The 13,350-nt window shown below is 29.4% G+C and overlaps 1 protein-coding gene across 1 annotated transcript in view; it reads right to left on the bottom strand.

The window, feature by feature from the left end:
* LOC147064180 (uncharacterized) overlaps window positions 1-13,350 on the bottom strand; it is a 167,004-nt gene that overhangs the window by 98,538 nt on the left and 55,116 nt on the right. The window contains exon 2 of the mRNA XM_085958974.1: window positions 4,337-4,501. Coding sequence (XP_085815100.1) covers window positions 4,337-4,388 — 52 coding nt within the window. The 5' untranslated portion in view covers window positions 4,389-4,501. The remainder of the gene's footprint in view (window positions 1-4,336; window positions 4,502-13,350) is intronic.

The following is a 13,350-nucleotide window of genomic DNA, read 5'->3' as shown; positions in this document are numbered from 1 at the left end:
CCGATATCCATGTTAAAGGTTTATTATTAAGTAGGTATATTTCGTAATAGCTAATCCAGTATAACACTATCAACATAGCTCCAAATGTTAGGAACACGCCCTAGATTATTCTGTATAAGAAGTTATATAGAGATAACCAGAAAGGAAGAAGCTGACAAAAGACTTTCAACTTGCACATATTTCCCCGTAAGTTAGATTAAACAACTAGAGAGATTCTGCGTATCTATTCATATAGAAGGCTGCTATCGGCGGGTAACAGCGGGTATCTTGGGTAGTTTATCATATTTATGAACTGAGGTATTATAGTTGTTAGAATAAGTTAGCTGTCTAAGCTGTCTATCTCGCTCTAAAAGTTAAGGTGAGAGAGGTGCTGTTAAAACATATCACTTTTTGACAGTTCAGACGATTAACTTATTGTAACAATTAACCGCTTCAATACATAAATATGATAAACTACTCTCGATAGCCGCCAATAATAGCTTTGTGAATAGAATAAATGCGCTAAAATTGGTTAGTAATTATGGTACTAGATAATTATTTGATTTAAAGTACAAAAACCGACTGCAAAACAATAACGTACTGTGAAAAACGCTTCAGTGAGAATAATTTTAAAAACTAATAGTTAATATCGTCGCAATAACATAAGACACACACAGCGTATTTGATTAGGGTACATAGGCGCAAATCCCAGAGGGCGCGGGTCTGAATCCCACTGGGTGTCATATTTTTTACAAAATGATTTTTTCAGTAGTTTTATATTTTTTTGAGGTGTTTTTTAATTAGGTAGTAATATTATATATATATTAGGTTACTATGAATATGAACTCAAAATAGTAACAATACAAACTTTTGTCGTAATACATTAATAATATTATACAGTGTGTGAATATTTTATTACGGTTTATATTATCACATGAAAAGTTTTTCGCGCGCGTAAGATTGAGTAAGTAATGTAGTGAAAGATAACCCGCGAAATCCGGAAGAAATTGTTTTGAAAATGTAGCTGAGAGAAGGGTTAAGCCCGAGTACTTTTTGCACTTTATAACACTGCCACTAGCCGTAGATTAAATTGCTCTATCTTTTTTTTTTCTCGCTACGTAGGTAGATTTGTTAGTTTTCCGAGTTTAGCCTTGGCAGTGATCATCGCGGAAAGCTTTTTCCGATAAGCAATCAAGCTTTTCCAGTACCAAGCGATGTGACGAAATAAATTTTAAAAAAATCTCCGTAAGCAGTTTATGAATAATTAAACTGACAGGAGGTACAAATGACTTACATTTTGTTTTGATCATACTAAGTAGTACAAAATTACAAAAGTTTACATTTTTAAATATAAACATATATTTTTATGAAACCTCTACATACGAGTGATTTTAACAACGTTTTTCTTAGCTCGTATTCTTATTTGTCCGGTAAAAATCTTGCAATCGATTTTTAACTAACTTCCCAACTAGCTAGACATTTGAAACTTTTAGAATATATCAGAACACGATGCCAATGTATTTTTTAATACTTTTAGCTATCTTTAAGTAGAATTGATTTCATTTTCAGTCAATTTTGTTTTGTATGAAAAGTTATTTCGGAAGAAATCCGTAATAAGTAAAATTATTATTGGTTGGTAAGTGAGTCCTAGCAACTAATTTATTAATATATACGGACGTTACTATGGAAATCAATATTAAGTGTCAAACTGACATTCCAGTATATTTATTCAGTATTTCAATCAAGTACATTTTTTTTTGATCGTTTAAGCTAGTCAAGTCAAGTTTATAATATGATTCAACAGAAAATTTAAAAACGTTATTTCTTTTCATCTTGTAATTATTCATTATTATTATAAAATAAATAAATATACCATTTATGATTTTATTTAGAGCATATTAATATAATTTCCATTACATAGTGATTAAATCAACACAAAGAATAATAAAATTATGAGGCATGTTTTTGACCAAATAAACATTGAAAGTAATATAATATTTTGATTACTGAATTCAAAGGGATTCAAAGACGTGTCCACATAACATTCAGGTATAAGCTGATACAAGTGTATACTATTAGTGTATATCTTATTCTTATTGTGCCATCCCTCAGTGAAAGTTGCTAACCATTATGGCGATCTTTGCTCTATCATCTGATTATCAGCTGCATTCATACCAACCACGGAGCTTCTTAAGCCAAGAAACGCAGCGATGTTCTGTTGATATTTCCTTTGAAGATAAATTGGGGAACGCTGTACTTTTATTCTCTTATAATATGGCCGAGGTACTGTAGTTTTCTGATAGTACTATGCAGAACCTCTCAATCCTTTTCCTTTCGATTGAAAACGTCAACAATTTTAACCTAGTTAATATAAATAATTTTTAGGATGCATCTATATAGCCACATCTGGAAAACCTCAACTCTCCGTGACATTTTTTGAGTAAGCATCCGTATTTACACACTATAGAATAGAGGGTATGGACGAAAGTATTGATTTTATTTGAAATTGCTTCATGTTAACCTTTAGAGGGCTTGCATATCAGAACTCGCCGCATGCGTCTTATGATAAATTCGTAGATGTGACGTCATCGTAAATCAAGATACAAACGTTATCAAATGGATTGTCGAATGCAACTGCGACGCTTGAAAAAAATATGCCGCTGTTGCATGCGTCGAGTTGCGTTTGATAGAGCCTGCATGTTGATAACGACCAATATTGACTCCGCGCATGCGCACAGCCGCACAATCGGCCATTTCTCTCCAGACTGTCGCCACGTTCGAAGCAGCGGCGATGCGGCGAATTTCGATGTCGCTAGGCAGATGTGCGAGGTTGTATCATGCAACACCGGCCGCCCGTTCTCGAAAGTTTTGATTTATGGCGGTCAGGCACACGAGGCGAGTTGTGATGTGCGAGCCGGCTTATAGACGTGCATTTCTTGTGACAAAAACAAATCATTGTTTGAGATACCTGAATACAGGTCAGTTAACTATCACCCTTGCGAACACCAACAGGCATTCCAGTAAAATATAACTTTTTTAGGTTTTTTTGTCGAGGCAAGAGAATATATTATCTCAACTTCCTTTCAATAAGTAAATAAAAACCAATTCCAATACCACGTAGGTATATTTTATTATCATATGAATTTGCTTTTTTAAATGTGTTATTATTTTTTACGTAAAAAAATGTGGTTGTTTGAAACTAAAGTTCTGGTGATCAATAATTATTACCAAGTCCTCGATTCGAGATTATGTCCAGTTTCCTAAAAGTACCTAAGCTCTAGTATCGTACTATAATATTATTATCACTGGTGATGGATGACGGTAGGTTGTTAAGATTTGACACACATAGTGCATACTTAACATTGTCAGCCATGATTATTTGTTTTCATGATAATGCTGGTTAATTTTCAAAATTCATTTAAACCCTGCCCCAACCAAACCATAATTTAATAGTTAAGGTATGTTTTGGGTGATCCGACAAAAATAGTGCACACCTTTTCAGTTACACTTATTTGTTTTCGTCCATAAATGTTGGTCAGTTATTTTTAAAGTCAATCAACCATGCCTAAACCATACTATAACCGATAAAAATATTCGTCAACCAATAAAATATCTAAAACTATGTATGGTTTAATAGCACCATTTTCGATATTTTATAGAAAAAAATAATATTTTCTAACTATTATAATATAACATGGCTTGGATTAGGCAGCGTTTAATTGAATTTTAAAAACTAACAAACACTATCTATACATTGTAGTCTTAGTTCAATGAAAACAAACACATTTGATGGCAAAGTTTAGTGTGTAATATTTATGTCAGATCTTAACAGCCTACCTCCACCATTCGCCACTGCATATTATATACTTAAGTATTCACCTATTTAATATTTATATACGTACGTAAACATAACTACTTCAAGTTTTGTTTCGATAGGTATTTTTAAAGTGTATTCTACACCTCACCGATAATATAATGAATATAATGCTGTACAATATAATGAATTAATGAATAAATTAAAATTTACATCATCACCAAAATTGAGATAAATAAATCCACCACTAGATGAAAACCTTTCCGAGCTGGTGCCAATTATTACAGATTGTTAGATGTTACCACATACCTCTGCAGAACTTAACTATTGTATCACACATTTACAGTTTTTTTTTAATAATTTTCAAATGAATACAAATAAGGTGGAAGATATTTTTTTTACGGTGTTATTAATTTTAATGACTAAAAAATATATCAATTATTAAAATGAAAAAAGTTATAAGTAATATGGAAACATTGGTATATATTTTATTTTTTATTTATATTTTATATTATAAATTGAAGGCGTTAATTTTATTCTTACCATTGAAAGCGAGTATGGCCAAGATGAGGCCAAGAAGCAGGGGCCGCCCCATGTTGGTGTTTCTGGCGCTCCGACGGCTGGCTAGGGCGGCTGACTTGGGCGGGGTGTCTACCCTCTCAGGGCGCCCCGCCCTCCAACCATCACATCCGACTTCGCCACAGTCCGCTGGAACAAACAACACATTTAGCCGAAATGTAGACACTTAGAAGGAAATGGATTTGAGGAGCTGGATTTTTTTAAGGTAGGTCCCGGTGAACATTTATCCAAGAGAAGGTTTGTTTTTTGCTTGATATGCGTTACGGTAGATTTATCTTTGATTACATCTCACTGTTATGAAGTAAACACACATTTACGAGTGAAAGCCTCTTTCTTATATAACAAGCAACCCTAGACATTTTATAGATTGCTTTTATTAAATCAAATTTAAATCAATTTAACGTCATATGAAGCTTCAATTTATATTCCGCAGTTTAATATTATTATTGTTAAATAGGTAACATTTTTGTGAGACGAGAAAGTTAAGTTTTGACAAAAAAAAATATTTTCAAATTAGAACAATATATTCATTTTTATTAGTTGATAAATTCCATTTTGCAATAATATACAATAGATTTAAAAAAAAATGGATCAACATATTATTATAATATTATATATATATATATATCAGTTTAAGCCGATGCAGTGCAAATCAGGTAATATTTTCGTGGGAATTACATAGTGTGAAAGTATCTTTTTTTGCTTTTAAAACTTGTTGTATCCCAGTGCTCCGATTTCAGATTTAAATAGTTGTATAGAATAACCTTTGTGATGTGTTAATAATATATCGAATATAATATAAAAAATATTGAGTGACGTGACAATTAATTTGTTACAGATTGACGAAAATGTATAAAAAAGTATAGGTATGTGGTGGCGATAGAAAACCTGATTTTGAAAAAGATATATCAGCTCTGAGTATGCTTGATTCAACTAGAATAGATTTTGTATAGAGAGTGCATAAATTGAAGTAAAACTGTTAAAAAATGTACAAAGTGGCGTAAGCCTGTTATAACAAGAGATTTTATAGCAACTATTATAATAAATTATTATCGATATCTGTAAATAGAATATTTTTTATATAATATGATTTTCACACATTATTATTATGTGTGCCTTATGGTTTTTTTAGTTGACTCAGCATTGTTACCAACTTAAGTTCTAAGACATCATTATAAAGTTCAATAAACTTGAAATTTAAGATTTTTTTAGTTTCATTTTTGAAACCTTAGTGATAAATTGAAAAATTGTCGGTTACACGAAAACCTAGATCGGTTTACTTTTTAAAAACTATATTTTTAGTATAATATCGTAATGGAAATAATTATTTTCTTTACATTTAGTTTATTTAGCAGAAAAATGAGCATAAATTAAAGAATTTAAAACATTTTTTTTTTTTACTTTTTTTAGTTTTGCTAAAACAACTTTCAAACAAAGAAAAGTTTGTTATGTCTCGCTCTAAAAAATCGACTTTTTATTGATACCTTTTTATGTTAAATACGGGACAAAAATATTACGACCTTTTCTAAAAATACTGGTGGTATATTTTTTAAAGTTATATTTATTGGTTAAATTATTTTTTAATAGTGACAATACGTATGGCACATGCTTTTCATCTGGGGACTGCGGTATTAATACCTGTTGAGGTTAAAATGCATTATATAACTTTGATTTTTTTATAACCTCCGTATTTTTTAATATTTACTATTACTGCACTGTTATAATATTGAGCCTCCAGTGGGTCTATTCTATGCTTATCGACCGCTAAAGTGATAAAGTGAAAAATATTATCAAACTTAGGGTAGGTTTGTATCAAAATATTAGCACTTATTGTAACAATTACACGAAGCCGGTTTTTATTGTTGCAATAAGTGCTATATTTTAACAGCACCTATCTTGCTGCTGTTAAAATATCGCACTTATTGCAACAATAAAAACCGGCTTCGTGTAATTGTTACAATAAGTGCTAATATTTTGATACAAACCTACCCTAAGTTTGATACTATTTATCAATTTAGTGTTCGATAAGTATAGAATAGACCCACTGGCCTACAAATTATAATATAATAAAAAAGATTTTTCCGGTGTTGATATTTAATGATATCTCACATAAAAAAGATGTAATGGAAAAATAAAATTAATGTATTTGTATTAGATATTAAGTTAAAATAATATATTAATATGTATGATAAAAATAGAACAAATTATTTTCCTTTATAAAATGTTTAATGTTTATTAAACAATTATTATAATACCTTTATTTTAAGTATATTACATATTTTAGCCATTGAAAGAAGCGTTATTCAATATGCGCATATCTGTGAGTACCTACTCGGAATATTCCCAAGGGAACGTGTGAGGTTAATAGAAACGAAAATATATTTGAACAATTGTTATTACAACGTATTTTTAGGAATACGCTATAAGCAAATTAATATTAAGGTCAGCAATGATTTCAAAGTAATAAATTATTTTTTAATTAACCATGTTTAGTAATGCTATTTCATTATTGCTATTTAAAATATGGCATATACAAAATGCAGCGTTAATCTGTCAAATAATCTACTCCTATGATTTTGAAAAAAATATTGTATAATTATGTAAGTATATACTGTGTAAGAATAAATAAAGAATCTTTTGAGTTACGTGAACAGAAAAAATTAAATAATACCGGTTTATAAGATAATTACAATTTTCTGGCGGGCGCTAATAAAATATACAAATGTAAAACACAGAAAAGCGAATTTTTTAGCTTTAGTAAAATGTATCTTTTTCAAAGAGAGCTTTGCTGAATAGTTAATTAAAGAAATATAAAAAAAAAGTTTTAACATTTAACAATACAAAGAATAAAGCTGTAGTTTAAATCAATATTGATTAAAAAAAAAATAAGACCAAAATCTTTGTAGTCGATAATAAATGAGCTTTGTAAAATAGAGTTGACTTTAACTCTACTTTTATTTAACTAATAATATTGTGATTAATTAAATTCTGATCATCTTCGCCATTTCGATTGTATTAATTGTACCAATGATAATATTTATTTTGAAAAAAAAGAGTATTATGCGACTACAGCTTTGCCCTGAAAAGTAAAAAGGCACTTTCTATTTAGAGATTATGTCAAACAATAATATAAAAGGTAATTTGAGTTCTTGTTTCTCTAAAACCAAAACACTGTTCTTTACTTAGCAGAGCCAATAATGGAAATTAAATCATAATATATTAAAAATTAGTTAAACAGTTATTAACAATGGCCATTACAAAAATAAAAAAATACCTAATTACTATAAACAGAAAATATAAAATTTAAGAAGTAGAACAGAAAGGAAGTTATTAATAAATATGAAAATTTAATAATTCATAAATTTTTAAAATTAACGTAATTAAAACGTCCATAATTAATTGATAATAGTTCAAAGAAAATTTCACCTTTGTGGTACCATCAAACAAGTTAACCGCACGATTCAAAGCGTCATTAAAATATATCACATTCGTTTTGCGATAGAGTAACAAGCAGATTGCAGTGTTACAAAATAATATTATTGGTGGGAACGTGAAAATGAATGCTTACCAGTATAGATGTATTGTAAATTAATCCAAAAAGAAGTAAAAATAAAAGCTTCAAATAAACAATTACTTTTCTGGTGAACAGTAATTGAATTGATAACGAACAAGTCCATCATTAATTAGAAAAAACGATGAAATTTATTGAGGACTTCATCCAGTTTCATTTGAATAATACTACTATATTCGAATGATAATTATAATGTACGTAGTACTCAGACATTTTCTAATTATCTTGAAAACCACATAACAAAACTGAATATTATGATAGCTTAAGTAGTATACTGATGGTAAGAATATGCTGATTGAAAATAAACTTTCTACCATACAATACACCCAAGTCCTTTATAGTATATCTCATTACAAAAACTCGACTCATCCAAAGTCTTTAAAATTTTTATTCCAGGACATTCATATTCTGCCCGCAGAATAAAAAAAACATTATGTATGTGTAGTAGTTGACATTTTTCGGTTATTCCAATATAGCCAAAACCTACCACCGGTTTAGTTTTGAATCATATTATGTTTATTTCTGTGGATTTTTTCATTACATATATTACATCGTTGAGATTGACTATGTATATCCCTCTTTTAACATGACGTGTCTGTAAAACTACATTCAAAAAGCTTCAAGTACATATTTTTGGCATTGTATATTTAATGATTACGCCAGGAAGATTTAAAAGTTTCCACTATATTATTATGATTGTCAGATACTTGTTATATTATTTAAATCAGTAAAAGAAGGGGTTTCAATACCCGTATTCCGCTATTCAACGATACCGACATACCGATTTTCTAAATATAAAATACTGGTAAAAAATATAAATGTGTATAACTTGAAATCTTTTATATCAAATCAAGCTTCAATATTGGGACCATACATAAATAAAATTTGATACAAATAAAAAGGATTTCAAGTTATACACATTTATATTTTAAAAAAGATATAAAAAATATTAAAACTATGAATTAGTCAAAAATCTCTTAAGTGATGCTTATAAAACTTAATAAACTAAATTTTAATAATAAATATGACCATAAAATATATGTAATAATAGGGTGCGGTCCGATTCAATAAATTTACATTTTTTAGAATAATTGTAAGTTTATCTTTGACTTAAAATAAAAAATATTTTTCTTTTTAATGTTTTCAGATGCAAATGTATTCATAATTATAGTTGAAATTGTAAAATAATAAAAACATGTCTCAAATTGCAAACTTCGTATTTTTCCGCTAGGTGCCTCTTTAAAAAAGGCTCAGTAAAGACTTCACCTTAAGAAAGCAGATAAATTAAAAATACAATATCTCAAATGACTTAATCACCCGAAGAAAACACAATCATTGAACAAATTTAGTAATCCAGTGGTATCCAAGAGATACGAAATGTCCGCAAGGTAGACTTAGAGGCCGCTGGATCGAAGAAATGATAAAGTTCTGTGGAAGCACGTGGCAATGCAACGCACAGGACCGAGAGAAGTGGAATCAGCTTGGAGCGGCCTTTATCCAGCAGTGTATAGATTCAGGCTGATGAAAATGACGATGATGATGAAATGTGAAACAATAGCAGAAAAAGTAATTTAAGAAAAGCACAATATAGTACTTTTGGGTGGAAAAACTCTTGAATTTGGTTTTAGCTGGAATAGTGTTGTTTTTCGCAAAATATAGCTTGTGATTTAATTACATTTCATTTGTGCATAAAACTTAACGACACTGAGGAAAAAAATAGTATACCGTGAAATATTTGTTTTATTATGTTTTTTTATTAAGCCAGTATTCAATACGTGATAACGAAAAATCGGTTTTGATATTTTCATTCGGAATTTTGATCCCTATGTAAAAGTGATTAATACTTTATTATTTTTCGAATATAACGATATCATTGAGTTTCTTATCGAGAAAATTAGTAATATTTCAATTTATTTTGCTTATAAGATACTAAAATGAATGAAGTAACTGTATCATTATTTTTATTCTCCTACCAAAAACGGTAATGACTGTAATCAACTGAGTAACTCAAGCAGAGATATTAAATTTCATTTCTTGTTTTTCGTTATAAAAAAAACTGGAAGCGAAATAAATGTAATTATTTCGTACAATTGAATATATCGAAGAAATTATCTAGTTAGAAGTATTTAGGTTTCCAACAATAGAAGTTTATTACTCGTATATTGTCATTAAAAGAATATTACTTAAGTCAGTGGATATCAAAAATTAGTATAGTTTGTATATTTATTATTAATTTGCATTGCCCTACAAAACATATAAACTAAACTGCAGGAAAAAATTACTTTCAGAATCATTTTTAAAGCTTTTCTTTTATGCCAATCAAAAGTAACCTTATCAAAAAGAGACGTAAAAAGGTTCTTTTCCAATGCCAATCTATTTGTAGTATTTTTTATATATATTGCAAACCATTCATCACCCTGCAGCGGTACTACAAAAGCGATATACGCGCTGCATGTATCAAATGGCGGGAGGCGCAAGATGTGGCGATAGACCCATATATAAGTAAAGCAACCTACTGTCGAACAAGAATTTCTTGTCCACGTTTTAAAACTGTGAACTAACAAGCTCCTCCTTAATCGCACTTCCGTTTTCAAATGAGGAACGCCCCTAAATTTATCATTTAATTTTACGCTTCTGTGGTGTACAGATCTATAAATTTACGTAATTTGATCATTTTTATAATAAAAAAATGTTTATAACGATCAAAAAAAATATTTAAATTATTATTAGTAAACTTTTTGTTTATTGCGAAGAACAAAAGGAGTCCTACCTAAAAAGAGAGCATTATTTAAACACGCGTTGCCGCCATGGTATGTCACTGAGATGTCTTCTATATGTGACTACAGCGACTTCCGGTTATCGAATAAATCTTGTTGTCAGACAATGTACCCCAATGTTACTTGACTTGACAGGTAAAGCAAGTATAAAAACTACCAGTTTTTTTCAAAAACATTACCCATTAATTTTGTGAGTAACTACAGGTCTCTCAGGCAAAAGACAGAGCGTTAAAATAAACGATGGATGGTCAGTATTAACTGAAGTTTAATTCGCATGTTGTTGTCGCCTAAACAGTTACCAAAACATACGAATCGTGCATCAGCGCATTGAATTAAGATTGTCTATTGGAACAAACTGCGTGACTTCCTATGGATTAATCGTGGCACACCAGAATGTCGCGGCGCACACTTTGAATTCTATTATTATAATGTAAACTACATTTTAGCATAATATTGTAGAAGTTTATGAGTTTTACCTTAAATTGACAAACAAGGTAATACCTATCCTTCACACTGTAACTGTGACATAATTATGTTTTATTAATACACTAATTGCTTCTACGTAGGTATTGTATAGGAAAGGCAATTTCTCATCAGTATAACCAACTTAATGGCAAAAACAATGTGTGTGGTTGTCTCGCAAGATTGATTACGCTCAAAAGATTTTGACTAACAAATAAGGAACCTACAAATTTCTGTTTATAACAAATAATTACTTAACCATAACCATTATGAAATTATTAAATGTAATTAATTAATATGAATTTTAATAAACCTCTCGTCAGCCAGAATTATTGTATTTTTGCTAATTGAGTTAAGGTTTATCAAAGCTCTTGGAGAAAATCTTTTGTTAATGTAGAATAAACTTTTATATTAATATCTTGAATATAAATTAAATTAACTATTAGTCATCATTTTGAATTCCAGATTAATCTCTAGTATGCTTCATTATTACTAACTGTACTTACAATTATTTTTGCACTTGCGATTGCCCAGGAATTTGTCCGCATAAAATATGGAAATAAAAATATACATAAATATTATATCGACACAAGGCCGAGAATAAAAGATAAGCCAATGTTCTGAATTATTGTGAGTTACGATTGATTATTTTCGAATGCAATCGAGGAAACTTGTTCGTGGTAAATGAAGATTTTTGATTTTATATTTCATCATTTTCAACAGACAGTTTACTATATTATTAGACTTGAAATAATATATTGTGCAATAACTAGCGCTAAAAATTTATATAGTTAAATTTACGGTTTTGTTTTAGGGCCTGATTATAGAAGGTCTTGATCGTCACCCACAGTAAACAAAGCTCTAACTCACATTGTGATTAATTTGAGTTACAACACCAGGCTCACTTACACAGAAAAAAATATTATTATTTTGCTTATAATAACGTTGTATTGTTTGTTATGAATATACAGAATTAATGACGTCTGAAATGATAGCATTTTTTAAAAATTAATTTATGCTTTTATACAATAGTAACTTCAATAATTTCATTTTAATTAGATCATAATATTGGATTATTCCGCGGTAAAACCCTCGCGATTTATCGGTGTAAATCATTTTTTTTTTTTTACTTTATTGTTCGATTTGTTTGCAATAAAACATTATGTCATTCCATGCAGTATTCCAGTTTCATGCGCAATAATTTCAATCTAAATCTTCTGTTATATATATACTACCCTGCATGTAACCTTGCAATTTGGAATAGATTTTTTTGAATTATTTGATGAAATCAGCCAATCAGGTGCCTGGCACAGGCACACATTTACTAATACACTAATACGTGGTGCATATTACACACAAATCTTGTCACTGTGTATAATTGCAAAATTACGTGGAGGATACTCTATCAGACTAAAAAATCATCTTCTTTTTTTAATATTGTTTAAAATACCATCCCAGGTTTGAATCCTGGGTCTGGCAAAACACACATTGTTTTTTAATCTGTGTTGGCGTCAAAGTATGGACCTAAAAGGATGAACGAACTAACATTCATTTCTCGTAAGATAAAAATTTTATTACAACCCTCTATTCTGTGGAGGTCCATAATATTATGATCCTATTAGAATTGGACAAGGTCAAAACCAAGGTCAAAAAAAAAGTATATACTATGAGTTAAAATATTGTTCTTTAAAATATGCTATTTTATGACAAATCGTGACTCATAAAAAAATACAGAGGCGGCTGTAGGTTCTAAAGTCTTTATATTCCTCCATTTCGAGTTAATCGCGAAAAACCATCAAGGATATTAAATTTTAGGACTGAAAATATATTATTTTCTTTTTGAAAAATTAATAGTAAACAATTTGGAATGGTGAATAGCAAAATAAATTTCAATTACTTATCATTAAAATAAATAAAAAATATATTTAATATTAGGTAGTCGTACAATATTTAAAAAATGTAAATGGTGAATATAATCGACATTTTAATCAACCACAGGTTTCATTTTATTTATATTTAGTACTAATGGAGCTGGATTCGACATTAATTTTATGAATATACATATAATTACATAGTACCTACTTACAGAATCATAATTATTACGAAAATATAAAAAAGTAAAAATGGAAGTTACGACTTTGAAATTAATAATCATCACTTCCAGTTTT

Source organism: Rhyacophila brunnea, unplaced genomic scaffold (genome assembly GCF_057557595.1).
Source record: "Rhyacophila brunnea isolate RB1 unplaced genomic scaffold, BYU_Rbru_1.0 scaffold_8, whole genome shotgun sequence".
NCBI lineage: Eukaryota > Metazoa > Arthropoda > Insecta > Trichoptera > Rhyacophilidae > Rhyacophila > Rhyacophila brunnea.
This window is presented reverse-complemented; position numbering and strand designations above follow the sequence as displayed.